Raw genomic sequence first — 23,102 nt, forward strand, 5'->3', positions numbered from 1 at the left:
TTCTTATTGACTCCAATGCTAATGCATCAGAGCCTATGAGACAAGTAATCTGATGATTGCTTGTTATAGTTCCCCATGGGAACCATTAAAAAAAAAGCGTAAAAAAAAGTTTAAAAAAAATAATTCAAATCACCCCCCTTTCAACAAAATGTAAATAAAAATATGTAAACAATAAAAAATACACATGATGGGCATCGCCGCGTGCTAAAAACAAAGAGTTCAAAAAGTTGCTCAAATTATTCCTCACACAACTCTGTACACAAAACTACTAAAAAGTTAGAGGGGTCATATAGTGATGACAAGAAGAAAAAACTTTTTCCATTTTTTTTTTTCAGTATTAAAATGCAATACCATATGCGATATCGCCATAATCGTACTGGCCTGGAGAATAAAAGTAATGGGTCAGTTTTACCACATAGTAAATGGTGTAAAAAAAACACATAAAACTGTGGCGGAATGGTGTCTTTTGCTATAATTCCACCCCATTCAGAATTTTTTCTCACCACATTTTATGCATCTGTATATGGTGCCATTAGAAAGCACATCTTGTCCCGCAAAAAACAAGCATCAGAATGTAGTGAGGTAAAAAGAGATCTTCTTTTTAAAATGCTTTTGGTGTACAAAAATAGTAAAGCATGATATACATTTCTAGTGTTGGTCTAAACATAATGAGGGAGATTTTTCAAGACTAGCGTTCCCATATGCCAGTCTTGATCCCCCTACAATGGAGTAAAATGAGCCTGATTTATTAAGAATTAAATGCCTCTTAATAAATTTATTGCATCTAGGTCCCTCTGTGTTCCAGAAACTCCAGTCTACCCCAGCCTGGTAAGTGATAGTAAATACATTAGACCGCATGAAGCTCTGTCCATCTCAATAAGCCCCACCCCTATGGTGTGCTCCATTTATGGTGTACCCCATAATTTGAGACTTTGTTATGCCACAATTGTGTTGTAAAAAGCTTAATAAATATTCCCCACTGATTTGTAGAATAAGGTTAAAACGTTATTTACACCATGTGATGAACAGGGTGAAAATTAAAAAACAATGGAATTATTTTTTTTTTGCCCGCCCCACAAAAAAAGTTAATAAATAAATTATAGGAACTGCATAATGCAGATCTCATACCACTACTCATTTATCAATATTTAGCAGATTTAAAAATAAATGGCAAATGGTCCATTTAACATTTTTTCAAAAGAGCTGCATACGGTGTAAAATAATAAAACAAGTCATACTTTACTAACCTTAGGAATCCTCCTCTACTCCAATTCAAGTGCTTCATGGTTTCCTGCCATCCTGCTCCCTCTCTACATACAGGAAATAACTACTTGGCCAAAAACTGGTGTTAATCTACCCTTGCCCAAGATTGGCTGAGTAGTCATTTCCTGTGGGTTGACAGGAGACTGATGGGGAACTATAAAGAATCAGAATGGATGCTGTGGGGCATTTGCAAGGTTAGGCCTTACTCAAATCTGTATTCGGGGCTTGTGATTAGGTCACAAACAGCAGAGAAAAGTCCTGCATGCAGGACTTTTTTCTCTGCTAAAAAAAATCAAACACCCAAATGGAAACTGAAATGAAATCAATGGGATTTGGTTCTGTTTGGGTCAGTTATGTCCCGAATCCGACACTTCTGTTATTTTCATTGTTCTGCTCCTATAATGGAGCAGAACAACAGAAATTAATAGAGGTGGTGTGAAAAGGGCTTTAGTAGAGTATGACACAATGGTTGTTTTCTACATTGAAATGTATTTGATTTTACCATGACTCTTCCGTGGATCTTAAAACAGGTTGTCAAAGTCAGGCCTATGAGCTTAAACAGTGGTATGAGTTTATTCCCATTCAGTGACCAAGGATCATAATTAAATGTGAGCAAATATTACACACATTGTCCTATATTTGTATTACATACAGTGCAGGCAGTCATTTTCTATTGCATGCAAAACTCATTATTTTATTACCTTTGGTTTGTATGCAATTATTAGTATTATCAGTAGGAAGACTGTAATCAGTTATAGGTAAACATGTGTGTGGTCATAAATGTAGCTAGATAATAGATACAGTTATGAAAGCTACAACAGTGCCTTTTATTATATATATATATATATATATATATATATATATATATATATCAGTAATTGTATGTAATGTAGAAAAAAGACCTGAGGATTTTCTACAATATGGCCATTTCTTCATTGAAAACACCAGATTGTCTGAGATTCACTTTGAATCCTTTGAGAGACATGTTGAGAAACAAATATTAGGAAACGTTCCTCTACAAATTATTTTTAGCAACAAACAACAGCTGTTTCACTTTCCCAGATGCGAACCAATTATCAGAATTCCAAAATTAACAAAGTCTTAACCTGTCAGGTCTACATTAATCGAATTAAGATTGCTAAAGTAATCCAAACACCTTAACTAATTCAGATTTTTTGCAAATGGTATTCAAACCTTTTTATCCTTCCTGGGAGAATGGAAATAGGCAGCAGGACAAAGAGGAAGGAAAAAAGTGAGTATTCAGCCTAGATAAAGAATATTGCACTGTAGCCCTGAATAGGGCGTCTTCAGATGAGTATTGGAAACCCAACCATGTTATTGTACTTCCACTAAATCCACATTAGTGTGGAATTACTGTTGACTTAGAGACTGCATTCCATTTGTCTGTTTTTCTGGCTGAATGGCATCAGTATGTCATTCATTTTTCAAATAGCGCTGTACCTGGAAGTCTCATAGAAGTGAATGCAGTGAACGTTGCACCACTGCATTCCTTGGGGCAGTTCAAGGCCCCCATTCTCTTGATCAGTGCGGGTCCCAGCAGTTGGAATCCCACTGATAAATCATTTATTTCCTATTCTGTGGATATGTACTTAATTCTATTAGTGGGGAAACCCCTTCAAAACTCTATAAAGTATTCCCCGGTTATGAATGAAAAGTCATATGTTGCAGCATTTCATTATTTAATAAGCTTTTTATGCTTATTTCATTCCTAAAAATTAAGGAAACAAATTGTAGCAGTAGAGTCTGTGCAATTTCTTTTATATAGCTGGCTGTCCTGCTGCTCCTGACATAAATCAGCCATCACATTAAAACCAGTGACAGGTGAATTGAATAACAGTAACTATCTAGATATTTTAGGCAAAAAGTGATCAATTCTTGATGTAAAGCTTGCAAGAAAGTAAAAATGGGCAACTGTAAGCATCTGGGTGACTTTGACAAGGGCCAAATTGTAATGGTTAGATAACAGGGTCATATCATCTTCAAAAACAGCAGGTCTTGTGGGGTTTCCCAGTATGCAGTGGTTAGTAACTACTAAAAGTGGTCAACCAGTGAAAGACAACCAGTAAAATGATGACAGGGTCATGGGCACTCAATGCTTATTGATGTGCATGAGTAGAGAAGGCGGCCCTTCTGGTTACATAGAAAAGATACTGTAACACAAATTGCTGAAAAATCTAATATTCGCTGTGTTTCAAAAGATACAGTGCATCACAGTTTGCTCTGTAGTATGCTTCATAGCCACAGACTGGTTACATTTCTAATGCTGACACCACTGAAAGCACATGAGCTTGTGGACTGGATCATGCAACAATAGAGGAAGGGGGTCTGATTTGATAAATCATGCTTTCTTTTACATCATATGAATAGCAAGATATTGCTTTTAGAAAGATATGTGTCATTTACCCAGGGAAGAGCTGGCACTAGGATACATGCATTGATCTGCTGGGAAACTTTGAGTTCTATGGGGCTGGCATTCCTGGCAATGGTATTCACTAATCAGCGAACTCTTTCAGTAACTGTAATGTAATGCTCCGTGCCACGGTACAAACATTGTACAAGATTGGTTTGAGGAACTTGACAAAGAGTCCAAGGTTTTAAATTCTCAAGATCTCCATCTAATTTGGCATCTGTGAGATGTGGTGGAAATGCCAGTCCGATCCACAGAGACACCATGTAGTTAAAGCTGGGTGTAATTTTTTTCTCCACATAAGACTGGAAACTGGGTATTAAACATGGGTATTAAACAATCTTATTCACATACCCCAATTCTTCCTCCAACACTGAGCTTTGCTCAAACCACTGGTACGGTATAGCAATGCAAATGATCCTACACAACTTGCAACTTTTCACTTTTCTTTCCACTTATCGAAAGTATTGATAACATTTGAAGAGGCTTACTGGGAGGGGTGTGGCCACAACTCATTGGATTTACAAAAATTTATGACGGAGACTGGCATTAATTATATTACAAATCTACACCAATGCACAGTTGGGTAGATTTGAATTTCTGGTGCATCGACTGCCAGAAGATACACCAAGCTTAATTTGAATACATTTGAAACATTATGTGCTAATGGTCATTAAACTGAAACTGTCATATGAAACGTCAGTCTTAGTATATCTGGCTCAATGCTTGTATAAACAGAAAAAGAAGTGAGGTGCGCTCACCTGGCTGTGAATGATGGCGGAAGCATGGAACACGCCGGGAACAAAGCGTAAAGTCAATATCCTATATTACTTTCAATAAAAGCTGCCACGTTTGTATTGGAAGCTGGATTTCAGCTTTTTTGGATAATGCTTATATAAAGTACTAGGCCAGCTTTGGATAAATTAAAGTATAATATGATTATTGTAGGATTATAGTAAATTTTATTTATTCAGTAAATATATATAAATTTTTTTATTTCAGCCAGATTTTTCTTTCCATTTTTCAATGTAAGATATAGTTGTCACGATAGGGAGTGGGGAAAAACCCCCACCGTACAATGTCAGGTATAAAGGGCAAGCAGCTAGGCCAGGATGCCGGAATCAGGGAGCAGGGCACCTCCTAAAGCGTCCCTAATCCTCACCCTAACACCTCACCGTATGAGCGGACCTGGATGGTAGGATGGCTCATACCAGGATACCTTTGGCCCTGAGTCTCCCTGATAATCCCTCACATAGGAGCAGGGGAGAGATGACCTGTTCTTCCCAGACACGGATGAACAGGAGTCTCAAATGGCCTAGCAGCAGGGAAAGAAAAAGACCACATGCAGCAACAGAGTCGGCAGGTAAGTACACCAGAAACACACTTACCTGCTGCAGCGACCACGACTGGAACCCGTGCATAAGTACAGGTGCCCACACACCAAATAGGACACCGTACAAACAACACCACACACAGATATCCAGCACTCCTGATACTGCCTGGACCCGAAACAGCAAGGTGCACTGCAGCCCAGGCAGCACTGCATACAGACTTATGGTACACCCCTCTGAGAAACCAGCCCCCTTCCGTAGGTACAACACACACAGGGTAACGTCTTGCACACATGTAGGGACAAAAACCAACAACAATCCAGATATGTAACAACAAACAAGACGTACAACAAACCCTCAACATAAACCCACACCAAACATACAACAATGACATTGCAGATGACATCGATGTCCTACAAGGTGGCCCTCAAGGACTGGGCAGATAGAACACCCTGGACTGGAGCAGAGCTCCAGCACCAATGACAGCTGAAGTACAACTGACTACAGCCAGGAAGCCACAGGAGATAAAAGCCAAGTGACCACACCCAGTCAGGGAGTTAATCCTTACAGCACCAGACAGAGGGAGACTACAACCTAAAGGGGAAGTGCACACACAAGCATAAAAAACAACCTGTTTCCGCAAGCAACAGCATGCGTGGCAAACACGTCATGGCGCAACAAAGGCCGTGACACTGCCCCTGCATGCTATAACCACAACACGTTGCCAAGGGCAACTGCAAGCATGGCGAAAGTGTCACGGCACACACAGCAAAGGCCATGACAATAGTAAATTAAATGTCATGATTAAAAACTGCCACAAAAAATAAGTCCTCATATGTGAATGGAGAAATTAAAAAAGTTATGGTTGTTGAAAGAAGAGGAAAAAACAAAAATGCTAAAATAATAATTGGATGGGTCTTCGAGAGGTTCAAATCCATTAAGAATTTTGGTAATACACTGAAGAGTTTCTCTTTGTGTCCAATAATGTTGGGCAAAGTGAAGCATCCAAAGTGGAATTCGGCATGAAGTTTAGGAAAACTTCAATTTGTAACAAATCCGAATTTCCTTGTGGCTCGTGGTAACATGCATATTGTCCCTCAAACAAAACAGCCAAACCCCATACTAGCAACAGCCCCTGTTTAAAGGTGCATTAAAGTGCTGCATAGCCATTAACAATGAAGACCGACTATACAGTTCTTTACTATAGCATGGCTGCAGCCCGCCCATAGCATGGCTGCTCCATGTGGCGATTCCTGACAAGTTAATTCAGAACAGATTTCTTGGCAAACTTTGTCAAAGTTGCTGAATCAAATTTTTCAAAACTTCGCTCTACTCTAGTGTCCATATCTGCATTCTCTATTTAATAGAGTAATTTTAAATAGCAAAGTAAAGGAAAATTACCAACCTTCACACATATTGCACTATTTAAAGCCACTTTTCAAATGTCAGTAATAAGTACAAGGTAGCAATACTGCACTTTCAGAAAACCTGAGTTCTTTTATTATTTTATACACATGTCTAGGTAGTTATAGGATTCAAGTCAGATTGGATACATTTATATAACTATAAAGCATCATTAAAGCACATAAAAGATAGAAAGAGATAGAAAGTTCTTATCAGCTACACTACTATTATCTCAATTTATCTTGACAGTTGATCTGGCCTCCGTACCCCCAGGGAACTTGTCATTTTACAAATCCAGTTCAGTGACATTGCAAATTGTTAGAAATTCTTAACAATGGGAATGGGTGCTGCATTATATACCTGACAGGTGAGTTACAGACTTTAAAAGATAGGATAGATAGATAGATAGATAGATAGATAGATAGATAGATAGATAGATAGATAAAACAGGGACCCTGAACTATCACCAGTTACAGTTGGTGTCCTGATATGGGGCAGAGGAACCTTTTAAGTTATCTCAGTCTTTAAAGCATGGGTGCAACTATAATTCTCTAGCCTCTATAGGCTTGCTCCTTATGATCTGCTATATGGGATTTTATTGGGTGATCTGAGTAAGGCTACATAAATTTTTCTATAGAAATTATTTGCCTAACCCTCAGAAAATGAGTATTAAAGAGCATATGTCAGTATGATCAACCCTATTAAATCAGACATATTGCCTGGTTTATCATGCTGAGTAAAATGACACCTTTCTTTGGTCTTTAGGGTGAACTGCAGCAGAGATATCTTAATTTTTAATTTATGCAAAATAGCAATTTCAAGCCCCAAGAGGCTGGCCTAAGCTCTTGGAGCACCACTAATACAATGCCTCAGTGCTTTGTGCACTCCCCCTCCCCTTTGATTTGGTTGTGCTTTTGTGCCTGCACTGAGGCGGCTCAGTGACTTGGCACTTGTGCAGTTGAGCTGATGAACTTGAAAAGCATCATTAGATCCACTGCACAATCATCGAGTCACTGAGCCAACTTAGCACAGGCACGAGAACACAGGGCTAGACGAGATGTCTTGACCTACCAATCAAAGGGAGTGTAAAGAGCTCAGAGATGTTGTGTTAATGCTGCGCCAAGGTCTCAGTCCAGCCCTTGGTGATTGACATATCTTTGTTGCAGTTCACCCTAGAGACAAAATAAAGATTTCATATTACTCAGCATGATCAACCCTACCTGGAAATATGCCTGATTTAATAGGGTTCATCATGCTTGATTGTATTATTTTACGCACTTATATAGCACTACTATATTCAGCAGCGTTTTACAGGCATTATCATCATGCTGTCCCCAATGGGGCTCACAATCTAAGTTTCCTAACAGCAGGGGCGTAACTACCATAGCAGAAGACCATAGTTGGCATTATCTTCTCTTCTACTGGAGGCGAAAACTTGGTCAGGACTCTATCCTCTAAAGGAACAACTTTTAGCAAATGAGGCAGGGTTGTGAGGGCCTGGTTTGATCCTTGCTCTATGTATGCCACTGCCTATCAGTATGCCTTTGGAGTATGGGAGGAAACCGGAGTACTTGGAGGAAACCCACGGAGAGAACAAACAAACTCCATGTAGATGTTGTCCTAGGACTTCAGCGCTGCAAGGCAACAGTGCTAACCACTGAGCCACCATGCTGCCCATAAACGTTTTACATTAAATATATCTCAATAATACTTCTCTACATAATAATTTCATTTAATTTTACATAAGTGCATAGGTAAAGCTTGAGTTATGTATTAGCCTACAGTAGTATTCACTCAATACCTACTATTACAGATGATCAAATCAATTCTATAGAATCAAAAGTCGACCTAATTTGAAATTTGCAAATAAACAGAATCTTAGATGAATTCGGGAGAGAGAGATTCCATGGCTGATTTGGATAAATCAGAGTTGAATCGAACTGTAAGAAATGATATTATCATCCAATCTCTACCTACTTGAACATATCAGTGAGCTTTACCCCTTAATCTTTCACTAGTATATTCGTATTATAGCTTTAAAGTTTCTAAGTAGTTCAAGCTAATAATAAATTTACTTTATACGTTGGATGAGAAAAACCTTGGTGTTTTCAAGCAAGCCAAACATGATACAAATGCAGACTATAATAATAAGACCTTTTGTCGTCATAATACTGTAGCTTACGGAAGCTGAAGAGGATCAAACAATCCCTCTTTGATCCTCTTCAGCTTCCGTAAGCTCTTGTAACCAAAGCGCAAGCTTTGATTGAAGAAGACGTGCTGCTGGCCAGGGCACACTACCAACACAAAGTGGAACTATATCTTTATAGTGCTGGGACTGTGGATATATGCCTATACAAGAAAATGTCATCTTCAGTTCGACTCATCAAGCACTAGGATGTTAGCCCTGGTAGGTATTTCCTGCTCTCATTTCTCCTGCCATAGTGTGTCTGATAATGAGAGGAGTCTGGTGCACCTTTGAGCCAGGCTGGTAGGAAGTAGTATCACTGCTTTTTATAATCATAAGACATTATATTGCCATTGCATTCTGTAAGGATCTCAACAGAAAACTAGCAATGATTTCTACATCTATAGCCAGCTTAAAGGGAACCTGTCATCAACTTTATGCTGACCTTACTGAGGGCTGCATAAAATAGTAACAGAAATGCTGATTTCAGCGGTGTGTCATTCATGAGCTAAAAGTGAGTGGTTGCTGAGAACCAGCATCATTGCAGCCCAGGCCTTGAAAAGAATCAAATCTTTCAAGAGTCAAATAATCTCCTGCCCTCCCTGCCAACCTTCTGATGACTGACAGGCTTCTACCTAGTTTTCTCCCTTTCTCTCTAGGAGAGAACTGCCAATCATCAGCAGATGGGCAGGAGAGCAGGAGATTATGGATAACCATGACTCTTCTCAGGTAGATTCTTTTCAAGGCCTGGGCTGTAATCATTATGATGCTGGTTCTCAGCAACCACCTACTTTTAGCTCATGAGTGATACGCCGCTGAAATAAATGTGCATAGTTCAAAATTCTATTGTGCTGAGTAGAGATGAGCAAAGTTTTGAAAAAGTTCACCAAGAAATTTGATTTGTTCCGAATTAGTCACAAATCGCTATAAATCAGGTATACCCAGGGCACTCTGATAATCATATTCTTGCCACTTGGTGGCCCAATCTCAGTGTTAAGGCTTCCGGGTGTGCTCCGGTTCCCTCTGGCAGGGATCAGTGGAGCCGGAGCGTGTATGCAGCAGCCCTGTCCCCAGTGTAGCACTAGAGATGGTACACAGCATTTAGGCAGTAAAACATTCCTCAAAGCAATACAATTGAGAGATTCACAAAAGGGATGACCATAATCTCATGTTGATCTCTCCATAAGGTCTGGAATCCCTCCCTACTATGAACCTAATGGTATTTCACATTTAAAATTATTAGGTCTAAAACCGGATGCTGAAAATGGTGGATGATCAAACATGGCCGCTGGATTATTGCAGCAACACTGTCCCTAGTGCATGAGCGTTTGCCATGTCTCTCCCTATGTTAAGCTCATAGGACAATGGCAAAGATCGTGCGGATGAGGCTTCTATAGGGCTGTGACATGAAAAGGGATGGCTACATGTGATTGGCTGGCTGCATAGCATTATGGGTGATCTCACATTCTCGAGCTGCTTACTTTCACTTTGCAACACATGCAGCCTCCATTTTAGGAAAACCTGATTTGCTACCACAAAGCGTGGGGAAATTTGGCTTTGTTGCGAATTGAATTTTTTCTAATCTTCAGACCGAATTCCGCTTGGAATACTTTGGTTCGCTCGACACAAGTGGTAAGCAACATTTCTTAATAGATGCCAGATTGGTGAGGGTCCTACCGCTGGGGATAGCCAAGTACAGTGCTCAGCTATTTCCGAAACTCCCATAGAAATGAAGGGAGTGGCTGTGTGCATGCTCAAGTGGCTGCTCCATGGGGTACTGGGTTCCCATTCTTGTTATTGGTGGGGAGCCAAGTGGTAAGACCTCTACCTATCCTGTGGCTAGAGCATAATTTCACATAACTGGGTTACCCCATTAAGAGCTGTATATAATGTATACTGTTAAAGGGGTTGCCATGTCAAAATAACCCCTATCCATAAAAATTAGGACATATGGATGCTATAGAGGCTATCCTTTTTCAGAACCCCGCTCTATTAGCTAGAGTGGAGAGGCACTGACAAAATGAAGCCCTTGCTCTTGCTGACCTAGCCCATGCATGTACAGTATTAGATGGTGAGACATTATTTGAATGAGTGGAGGGGAAGTGTAGTAATTGTATGGCTGGCTGCAGATTAAATCTGCAATAACAACTGATCGTCATTGGCTTCTAAAGCTGGAGATGCAGTGATAAGCTGAACTGTTTCCAATCTGAAAAATAGTTGTCCTGATGAGTCACCCCTTTAAAATATCTACATTCTAATAAAGAAGGGACACTTTAGTAAAATTATTTCACAATTTATGTAAAATGTATGTGCAAGTAAATCATTTATTTGCTTTTATTCCTAATGCCTGTCTTCATATGTTATATCATTATTGTCATATTTCATGTGCATTTTTCAACTTTTTATGTAAGGTTTACATCTAACGACCACTATTTAAGGATTGCTGTATAAAAAGAATGCTTGTTTTTGTTACTTGGGCATAGAATTAACCTCAGGCATATGTCGACATAATTTAATGTTTTCAAAAAGTGTATTTTTAACTTAAAACTTCTGCTCCACATGTCCCTCTGGCAAAATCCAAGTTCTGTTTTTTTTTTTTTACTTTCCTATTTCTTTTCCCTCTTTTGTATCATAATAATAGGACCCCTACACTAAGAGTGTTTTTAGAGGAAGACATGCTAGAAGAACATTAGTGAAGAAAAGGATTGAAAGAATTTTGATTCAGAAAAGAGCATGTACCATAAAAGCAGTATAAGGATTTATTCTACCAAATAGGCACTCATCAGTAATCCTGTTGTCTGTAGGTTATGCGCACATTTGTGTTTACTAGGGTAGGAGTTGCCACTTCTCCTGTGTTCTATTTTCCAAGGAGAATTGTACCACAACCAGCGATAAATACTCAATTTTTTTTGTATATTCTTTATTTTAAGAAGGAGTTTCAAAAAAGAAAAGAGAATAATAACAAAGGCAGATACAAGCAAATAATAGTAAGGCTGGTTTACAGTTTGTCTTATTGTACGTAAATGGACAATCTCCATTTAAGTAAAAGCGGCTGTAGTGCATATGGTTGTGGCACATAATGACAGCAGGTGACACACAGGTTATTGTGAAAAGATACAATATCATCAGGTAGGAAATTAGACCGTAGTCAAAGCTGAGGTATGGGAGTCACCGTATAGTGATAATCTGTAAACAGTAAGCATTTATATGTCGAAGAAACATAAATAAAAAGTGAACAGGTTAACATGAGAACAGATCAACCAGGTTGGTCTGAGTATGGATCTTAGAATGATTGTAAAGGTAACTTTACTGGGTGGCAGCTAGTAAGTATGTAGGTGAGTTCCCCATTGTGTTTTGTGCTACATATAGTTATGTGTGACTCCTGCGTGGAAACTAACAGATTATTGCTTGGGCGAGTCAATGGCTTTGCCTCCCTACACTACACTGAAGAGGGCATGTGTAATAAGTAAGGGAGCTAAAGGGAGACGTCTTAACTCCGTAGAAAAATCAAAACTTTAGGTCCCAGTGTAGGATCTATGGAACTCCAACCAAGGCTGCCAGATTTTTAGAAAGGCATCTCTTCTGCCCCTCTCCCATCCCACCAACTCCTCCATAAGGCAAATTTGGTGTACCTTATCTATTCATTCTTTAGCCGTTGGAGGGTCTGTACATTGCCATTTAATAGGAACAATATACTTAGCTGCTGAAATCATGTGCGTGATTAAGTTATTAAAGGGCTGGTTTGAAATCCCTCTGGGGTAACCATGGTAAGACAAGGTCTGGGGTTAGAGAGACAAGGGAATTGCAAACCTTATTAATGATGTGTTCCACTTCTTTCCAAAAGGTGGAAACTTTTGTGCAAGACCACCAGATGTGGGAAATGGTGCCTGACCCCTCTTGGCATCTCCAGCACCTATCCGTGGGGGAAAGGTAAGCTCTATGCAAAAAGTCTGGGGTTCTATACCACTGCGATAGGATTTTAAAAGAATTCTCCTAAAGGCGTATGCACCTAGAGAAGCCATGGGAGTGTTTAAGTATAAAACTAGCATCTTCATCAGAAATGGTAGTTTGCAGTTCTCTTTTCCATGCTCTTAGGTAAATAGGCCTTTCAACGATAGACTCTAACATCAACTGGGAGTAGAGCCGTGAAAGGGTTTTAGGGGGGGGAGTTTGGCAGTAGAGAATAGTTTTCAAGCCATGTAGGATCAGATTGGGGTTGTGTACACATTTTCCTGTATTTTTTGCAGTTGATTTCCATGTCCATTTCCACCAGGACTGACCTTAAATGACTTGGTATGTAGGTCTTAGCGTGATTTAGGAACTTTGGGAGGTCTGTAGCCCTAACCAAATCAGAAATCTTAAGGTCTGTTAGGTAAAGCCATGATCTATGGAAATCATCACCGCCTTCTTTATGGAAATGTGGGAGGACAGACAAAGGGGCAATAGGAGATAATTTGTTAGAGGACATTAGCAAGACCTCATTTTTTCCACAGTACTGAAACATGCAGCGCGTGAGAGCGCTGAATAAATACTCCATTTGAGAAAGTCACTGACTATACTAAACAGATCATAGATGTCACCATGCCTGTGGACCTGACTTAAGCTCTGTGTAGATGTCAATAACCTTCTCAATACCTCTGGCCTATTTATTCACTCCCGTTTGATAATCGGAAGGAACAGAGAAGTCAACTATCAACACACTCTCAGAACAGACATTCCAGTCCATCACACTGACAACAGGGAAATGACAAATTCAGTTTTATGACCACAGCATATGATTTCTCATCAGTTGCCCTTATTTCCTTAATGCTGTACAGACGTCCCTCAAGATACAATATTAATTGATTTGGGATGATCATTGTAAGTTGAAACCATTGTAACATGAGACTATAACGCTATGGAAAATTAGTAATTGGTAAAAGATAAGAGAAAATGTATATTTAAGAAAAGTAAGCAGATAACTAAGACAGATAAAGCAAATCCTTACATACAACAGCCAGGAATAAATTATGGCCATTGTAAATCACTGTATATGATGAGAGCAGGAGGTTCTTAAGGGTCCTGTATAGCACACATTGTACCAGGAAAAAAAAATGGAGCCCCTCTCACCTGACTTCCAAAGGAGCAGCTCATCCTGGTAAATACAGAGGGCAGTTTGTGTTTGAGTCTGAAGCACTGTATGTTGAGTGTAGGTTCAACATATAATGGCCCAGAAAAGACCTTTCTAAGTTGAAAATATTGTATCCTGAGGCCACTGTATGTTGGGGACCACCGCATATTTATATGGAACTATTCCTATTTTGTTTTATTGGGACTTCACCTTGTCAAACATGGCGATTTCTGGGCCTCACATCTGTCAAAGTTCAGGCCAAAATAAAACAAGATCCTAAGCTCAAAAGGAGTCATTTGTGTTACTTAGCGAGTAGTTGTTGCAGCCAGAGAAAGGTCTGTGCATTATCTGATCACCACTACTTTAAAGTAATTTATACATTTAACCCCTTAAGGACTCAGCCCTATTTCACCTTAAGGACTTTTTTGCAAATCTGACCAGTGTCACTTTAAGTGCTGATAACTTTAAAATGCTTTGACTTATCCAGGCCATTCTAAGACAGTTTTTTCGTCATATATTGTACTTCATGACACTGGTAAAATGAAGTAAAAAAAAAGTTCATTTTTATTTATAAAAAATACAAAATTTACCAATTTTTTTTTTTTAAATGCTAATTTCCAAGTTTCAATTTCTCTACTTCTATAATACATAGTAATACCTCCAAAAATTGTTATTACTTTACATTCCCCATATGTCTACTTCATGTTTGGATCATTTTGGGAATGATATTTTATTTTTTGGGGATGTTACAAGGCTTATAAGTTTAGAAGCAAATCTTGAAATTTTTCAGAAATTTTCAAAAACCCAATTTTTAGGGACCAGTTCAGGTCTGAAGTCACTTTGCGAGGCTTACATAATAGAAACCACCCAAAAATGACCGCATTCTATAAACTACACCCCTCAAGGTATTCAAAACAGATTTTTCAAACGTTGTTAACCCTTTAGGTGTTCCACAAGAATTAATGGAAAATAGAGATACAATTTCAAAATTTCACATTTTTGGCAGATTTTCCATTTTAATAATTATTTTCCAGTTACAAAGCAAGGGTTAACAGCCAAACCAAACTCAATATTTATGGCCCTGATTCTGTAGTTTACAGAAACACCCCATATGTGGTCGTAAACCGCTGTACGGGCACACGGCAGGGCGCAGAAGGAAAGGAATGCCCTATGGTTTTTGGAAGGCAGGTTTTGCTGGACAGTTTTTTTTTGACACCATGTCCAATTTGAAGCCCCCCTGATGCACCCCTAGAGTAGAAACTCCAAAAAGTGACCCCATTTTAGAAACTATGGGATAGGGTGGAAGTATTTTTGTACTAGTTTAGGGTACATATGATTTTTGGTTGCTCTATATTACACTTTTTGTGAGGCAAGGTAACAAGAAATAGCTGTTTTGGCACCGTTTTTATTTTTTGTTATTTACAACATTCGTCTGACAGGTTAGATCATGTGATATTTTTATTGACCAGGTTGTCACGGATGCTGCGATACCTAATATGTATACATTTTATTTATTTATGTACGTTTTACACAATGATTTCATTTTTGAAGCAAAAAAAATCATGTTTTAGTGTTTCGATAGTCTGAGAGCCATAATTTTTTTCAGTTTTTGGGCGATTACCTTGGGTAGGGAATGATTTTTGCAGGATGAGATGACGGTTTCATTGCCACTATTTTGGGGTGCGTGTGACTTTTTGATCGCTTGCTATTACACTTTTTGTGATGTAAGGTGACAAAAAATAGCTTTTTTTACACCGTTTTAATTTTTATTTTTTTACGGTATTCACATGAGGGGTCAGTTCATGTGATATTTTTATAGAGCAAGTTATTACGGACACTGCGATACCTAATATGTCTACTTTCTTTTTATTTATGTAAGTTTTACACAATGATTTCATTTTTGAAGCAAAAAAAATCATGTTTTAGTGTCTCCATATTCTGAGAGCCATAGTTTTTTCAGTTTTTGGGCGATTATCTTAGGTAGGGTCTCATTTTTTGCGGGATGAGATGACGGTTTAATTGGCACTATTTTAGGGTGCATATGATTTTTTGATCGCTTGCTATTACACTTTTTGTGATGTAAGGTGACAAAAATGGTTTATTTAGCACAGTTTTTATTTTTTACGGTGCTCATCTCAGGGGTTAGGTCATGTGATATTTTTATAGAGCCGGTCGTTACGTATGTGGCGATACCTAATATGTATACTTTTTTTTATTTATGTAAGTTTTACACAATAACAGCTTTTTTAAAACAAAAAAAATGATGTTTTAGTGTCTCCATATTCTGAGCCATAGTTTTTTTATTTTTTGGGCGATTGTGTCAGGGAGGGGCTAATTTTTTGCGGGATGAGGTGACGGTTAGATTTGTACTATTTTGGTGGGCAAACGCCTTTTTGATCGCTTGCTGTTGTACTTTTTGTGATGTAAGGTGACAAAAAAATGGTTTATTTAGCACAGTTTTTATTTTTTATTTTTTACGGTGTTTATCTGAGGGATTAGGTCATGTGATATGTTTATAGAGCCGGTCGATACGGACACGGCGATACCAAATATGTATACTTATTTTCCCCAAATAAAGTAAAAAAATATTAATAAAAAATAGGGGGGAAAAAGACGTTTTTGTTTATTTTTACTTGAAACTTTACATTTTTGGGGGGGGGGAACTTTTTTTTTTAAACTTTTTTTTTCACTTTATTTTTTGTCCCACTTTGGGACTTGAACTTTTGGGGGTCTAATCCCCATTACAATGCATTCCAATACTTCTGCATTGGAATGCATTGGCTGTATGAGTAATACAGTGTGTATTACTCATACAGCTTCCGGCCTGTGAGATCCAGGGGGGCTGGATCTCACAGGTTTGTCACCGGAAGGCAGCACGATGCCTTCCATGCCATCGGGTCCCCCCTACAGCCGCATGGGGACCCGATGGCAACGCCGACGCACCAGGTAAAAGCCGCAACCGCAGGTCTGAATTGACCTGCGGTTTGCCGCGATCGCAATGACCCCCCCCCCTGGCGTTGTGACAGGATGCCCGCTGAATGATTTCAGCGGACATCCTGTTCCGATTAACCCCCGCCTCGCCGCAATGTCGTTTAAAAGTTAGGACGTACCGGTAGGTCCTGAGTCCTTAAGGACTCGGCAAACATGGCGTACCGGTACGTCCTAAGTCCTTAAGGGGTTAAAAGGGTTTTCCGAGACTTAGGCCTCATGCACACGATCGTATGTATTTTGCAGTCTGCAAAAAATGGATCCGCAAAAAATACAGATGATGTCCGTGTGAATTCTGTATTTTGTGAAACGGAACAGCTGGCTGCTAATAGAACAGTACTATCCTTATCTGTAATGCGGACAATAATAGGACATGTTCTATTTTTTTGCGAAACGGAAATACGGACATACGGAAACGGAATGCAAACGGAGTACCTTCTAATTTGTTTGCGGATCCATTGAAATGAATGATTCCGTATATGGTCTGCAAAAATACAGGAATGCTGACCCATCATGAGCTGCTGTATAAACGGTACTTTATCTGATTTGCAGGGTGCTGCTGCATTGTCTCTTTTTTCCTCTAGGTCTTTGCCATGGCAGCGTGCACCTGCGCACTGGGAGGTGCTGACTAACCCCCTTTTTTTGCAGATTTACTATGCTGGAGATGTGGCACTCCAGCGAGTCGTGCACTCCTGATTAGCCTGTCTGCCCCATAGGCTGATTTCAATTAGTTTCAGTATAAAGCTGTAGCCTGCTCTCACTACATTCATTGGAAGCTGTCTAGCACCAGGAAGGGTATAGAGTGGGCTCGGCATGCATGTTGGTACCTGCATCCCTTGTAATGGAGGCCATAATGGCACAAAAAAATGGTAAAAGGCAGAGTGGACCCAGCATGCATGTGGGTCCAACACTCCCTGAATTTTATGGCGGTCATTATGGTGCATAACAGGTAGTATTTAGTGTTAGGACCCGTCTTACAGAGATCGCCTTGACGTTCGGCAGACGGGCTCAGATGGTTTTGTACAAAATGCATTGGCCAAGCATCTCACTTTATAAATAAGCGTAGCATTAGCACTATAATATTTTTTGTGACTATAGCATTATTGTACTTTATCTGGTATGCAGGGTGCTGCTGCATTGTCTCTTTTTTTCCTCTAGGTCTTTGCCATGGCAGCGTGCACCTGCGCTCTGGGAGGTGCTGACTAACCCCCTTTTTTTGCAGATTTACTATCCTCTGGATAGGTCATCAGTATCTGATTGCGGGGGTCTGACACCTGGGACCCCCGATGATCAGCTGTTTGAAAAGGCACCAGCACTCCTGTGAGCACTGGGGCATTCTCCTGCTCATCAAGCACAGCACCGTACATTCTTTAGCAACTGTGCTTGATATCCCACCTCAGCCTCATTCACTTCAATGGAGCTGGGCTGTTCCAAGGCCAAAGGAGACTGATGAATGCAAAGTCACATAGGATAGGGAAAGGTACGAGAGCGCCGTGGCACTACTGCATGCATGGCTGCCTTCTCAAACAGCTGATTGGGGGGTCCCAGGTGTTGGACTCCCACTGATCAAATACTGATAGTCATAAACGATCAACAAATGCCAACTGTAATTACTGTAATTTTGTTATCAACATGTTATCAACTTCACAGACGTGAATTATTCCAACCAAGCAATACAGTGTGCATATAGTTCATCAATGCAATTTATATATATATATATATATATATATATATATCATAATCATCATGCGGTATATTTAAAAATTAAGGCATATCATACTCCCAGAACAACAAATCCACCCTGACCATTAGGAAAAAGTGCACTGTATAAGTTGGGACTATATCACCTACAACAAATGTCCTACCTATACTCCTGAATCTGAATGTGAAATCGTAACAGGTATCAATGCAATGTTCCTAGAAATCTGATAAGGCTTTGCTGATTTATGCATGTATAGTACATTGTAACTGGTAATCTAAATGCGCTTGCACAGTGTCATCAACAGTTCAGGTGTAAAGCAAAAGCTTTAGTCCTTCTCTTTTTGTATTCATGTTTATTTTATAAGATTTACACATTTGAAGTCTGTTGTACATCACACTCTATTATCTCATGTAAGGTCTTAAATACATCTGAAAACTATACTGTGATTCCTTCACAGTGCCTTTTGTTTAAAGACAAATTATGTGTCCCTTGTCTTGTGTACCATTCAAAAATTCCACATCTACTAATTCAGACTTTGCTTAATTTAAAATTACTAGTCAGGTAAACCTCAAATAAAAAAGCAGGGAATTCTACAATTCAGCAGAATTTCATCAATTTTGTGCCCAGTCTACTTTGAGGATAGATTTAACCAAAAAAGGACCTTTCAACAGGATGTAAAACATGTGAACTGTCATTAAAGGGACTCTCCATAATCAAAAAGGGGTGTTTTACAAACTTAACATTCATAAAAATAACTTTTTAGGGGGCTTTTTTACTTTTTCATTTTGTCATTAATATGTGATTGAAAATTAAATATAAAATATTGTCCTTCTTTAGAAGTTAAGACAAATGATAAACTCTCCTATACACATAGGTAATTATTGTCAGTTTACTTCAGCTGTAAGGGGAATAAGTTATCTGAAAGGTAATCCTCGTGATAATGGTATGCATAGAATTGGGATAACAGTATGACAGCTCTTTTGCTCTCTTAATAGGCCTAGATTAAGACGCACACAGAAGAGCATTGCATTGATTGGCATAATGTGTGATAATCTAATTAAATCACTACAGGTAGGGCTCTATATGGTCTGACTGAAAAATGTGAGCAAGATTGTTTCCCATGCTTAAAGTCCAAACAATGAAGCATTGAAAGAGCCATGACAGGAAGACATGGATTGATTATATCCAGAAAATCATCCACCAGACTATTAACATATAGGATGCTAATATTTTAAAATGTAACTGACATTCTTTTTTTATTTTTGTAATGTATAGGGGCAGTGATGCTGACCATTTTTGTAATATAATTTATTTACTCAAATCATATATTTCTATTAGAAAAATAGCTCTAAAGTGGCCCATTTCTAGCCTTTGGCTACTTTCACACTAGCATTTTGGCTTTCCGTTTCCGAGATCCGTCATGGGCTCTCAAAAGCGGTACAAAACAGATCAGTTTTGCCCTAATGCATTCTGAATGGAAAAAGATCCGCTCAGAATGCATCAGTTTGCCTCCGATCAGTCACTTTGGAGGCGGACACCAAAATGATGCCTGCAGCGCTTTGCTGTCCGCCTGACGAAGCAGAGCCATTCGGACTCACAATGTAGGTCAATGGGGACGGATCCGTTTTCTCTGACACAATCTGGCATAATAGAAAACGGCTATAGAAGACATAATACAACCGGATCCGTTCATGGCGGATGCATGCGGTTGTATTATTGTAATGGAAGCTTTTTTTGCAGATCCATGACGGATCCGCAAAAAACACTAGTGTGAGAGTAGCCTTAGCAACGCTCCTCTATCTTCTGTGAGTGAGTGTCAGCAAGTCTCCAATGTTATATAAACAGAAGACAGGAGTGTTGCTAAGGCTCAAAAAAAAATTCAGAATAGATATGTATGATTTCAGTAAAGTATATTACAAAAATGGTCAGTATCACTGCCCCTACACATTGCACAAATAAAAATAGAATGGCAGTTACACTTTAAGCCAGCATGGGATCAGTGCACATACATCATAAAATGTAAAATGATGCACAACACAAATAAAACAAAAACACAATCAAAGACAAGAACAATATGGTATAAAGAATATGGTAAAAAATGTATGGAAGATTAGACTGGATAGACCTTCTGCGATTAGGGGGTCTATGCAGATGTAGGACCGCTATCCAACATTTTCCTCTATATACAGGTATAAGTTTTGATTAACCTTTTTCCCGCATAGAGTCCTGATATACTGCACATTTCTTAGAGCTTTGGTAATCGACATTATGTTGGGCATTAGATAATTTGGGATTGGGTCAGTAATAAGCCCGGGGCATTCTATATGTTATAATAGTTTAATTTTGAACCTGGCCTTGTTTAGCCAATACTGTACCGTAATTGGGTTTTAAGGCACAGAAATCATTATCCCACAAGTATTAATGAACTACCTAACAATTTCATTCCCAAAGGGGTCCCAAGATAAATTAGAAACAAATAAAAAATAAAAGCGCAGTTTAAAGACAAATTACCACGGTTTCTTTAACATTTTTTTATCATTTTCTAGGAGAATTTTATTTCTGTACTAAACTATCTGCAAATTTGCATTGAATTAATTAATGCAAGAACATTTGCCATGGAAACAAGGATGATTTTTTTTCCTTTGCTTTTCGTGTTGCATTGCAGCATAGAACATCAATTGATTCCCTCACTAAAAGGCCTTCTTGGTGGCTACGGTCAATAGAAGAGCATATCACTGTCTTAATCAGCAAACTGTAGCTTGACCTCTGTTTGACAGAGAAGAAATTAAAAACTAAAGAAAAAAATATTAAATGTATCTCACTGAACTACAGTTATATTGTACGCTACTCTCGCCAGAGAGAATATTTGCAACGTACATCTTTTTAGCGGGTTAATTATCCCTTTTTTTTCCCCTCAATAATTGAAGTCAGCAGAATGTTCTATTTTAGTTTACCATTACATTTAGCTTATCTCCCGGCCTAAGCAAACATTGGTGATAGCCGCTACAGCTTAATAATCTTAACAGTTTGCCACATTGATTTATGTTAATGTACCATATCATTTAATTAAGGAAACTGGCCCACCATGCATTGGGCCTTTAGGGACTGTTCCTACTCAGGTTGACATTACTCATGAACCATGAGCGTAAAATACATATAATTTATTGCAACATACATTGCATAAATGAAAGGTATAACACATTGAATGATTTTATTTTCCCGCCCTGTCATGTATGGAAAAGTGATATTTTCATTTAATTTATAGCATATGATGGTTTATTCATAAATTAAGGTTTCTGCTCCAGTGAGGTCTCCTTTGATAGCTCTAAATAATATTTGCCTCATTGCACATGTACATTAGAATTATAATAACGAGTAGGGATGAGTGAATCGGCTTCGGATGAAACATCCGAAGTCGATTCGCATAAAACTTTGTTCTAATACTGTACAGCGCAGGAGCTCCGTACAGTATTAGAATGTATTGGCTCCGATGAGCCAAAATTATTGCTTTGCGAAGTCTTGCGAGACTTCGTGTAATAACTTCATAAATTGATTTCTACTGTAAAAAAACATTTCCTGAACTCGGATTAAGTTCCAAGGTACCACTTGGAACCGAACACGAGTTCGGGAAATGGCTCATCGGAGCCAATACATTCTAATACTGTATGGTGCTCCTGCTCCGTACAGTATTAGAATGAAGTTTTATGCGAATTGACTTCGGATGTTTCATCCGAAGTCGTTTCGATCATCCCTAATAACGAGGATTAAATTATTGCAATTAGAATGTCAATAAATTTCATCAATTTAAACAACACTGTACAATTTCTTATTAGAAGGAAACCTCTACATTTGGATCATGAAAAGCCCCGCGGAACGAGTTATTCATTCAGTAAGTATTCAGAACACAGCGCTTGCTTTCCGCTTACTGACCAAAAGACAGATTTGTATAAAAAAAATCATGTAAAACAATAACATCACAATACAAACCCAATATTCAAGAGCTCTGAAGGTATGCAATACATTCAGGAACAAGTTTTACTGCACCTCATGAGAAAAAAAGCTGGAACAAAAGTGATACCTGGATCTTTGAAGTGTAGAGAGATCAAGGCTTTCCTCCTCACAGTGATGCCAGCCAGGGAAGTGAGAATGTAGATCACGCTGATACTTCTGTGTTTTGGTGATTGCTGCGTCTTGTACGACTCCTGAGCTGTGAAATATGCATTTTGCTTTTATTACCTTGTTAAAAGTCATGCACTTTTTTCAAATAAATGTATTTCGGTGTGTTAGGCTAGTTTCACACTAGCTTTAAAATTTTGTACCAGACAGGAACAGCCTGCCTGAGTTCCTAGCATCCAGCATAGCCGGCAGGGGCCGCCAGGTCCTATTGACTATATGGCGGGGATATGGTCTGTTTCCAGCATTAGTGCTTGCAGAGGTCTTTGTACTGCTGAATCCCGGCACTAATGCTGGAAACAGGATGAATCCCCGCTGGGTCCCATTGTAGCCCATGGGTCCAATGCAAGGAACTCTGGCACGCTGTTCTTCTACTCAATCAGCCTGCCATAAGATTTTAGCGCAAGTGTGAAACTAGCCTTAGCATTCTGACATATATCGTATATAGTACATTACAATAAATTACTATAAACTGATTGCAGCTTTTGTTTTAACCAGAGATCAGCAGTGACACACTA

General features: G+C 38.9%; 1 protein-coding gene across 1 annotated transcript in view; it reads right to left on the bottom strand.

Annotated features, from left to right (window-relative positions):
• The window catches only part of FRMPD4 (FERM and PDZ domain containing 4), a 544,401-nt gene that overhangs the window by 428,643 nt on the left and 92,656 nt on the right, over positions 1-23,102 (bottom strand). Inside the window, 1 exon segment of the mRNA XM_040424984.1 lies at positions 22,490-22,618. Within this exon segment, the coding sequence (XP_040280918.1) occupies positions 22,490-22,618 (129 nt within the window).

This window comes from Bufo bufo, chromosome 3 (assembly GCF_905171765.1).
Source record: "Bufo bufo chromosome 3, aBufBuf1.1, whole genome shotgun sequence".
Taxonomy (NCBI): domain Eukaryota; kingdom Metazoa; phylum Chordata; class Amphibia; order Anura; family Bufonidae; genus Bufo; species Bufo bufo.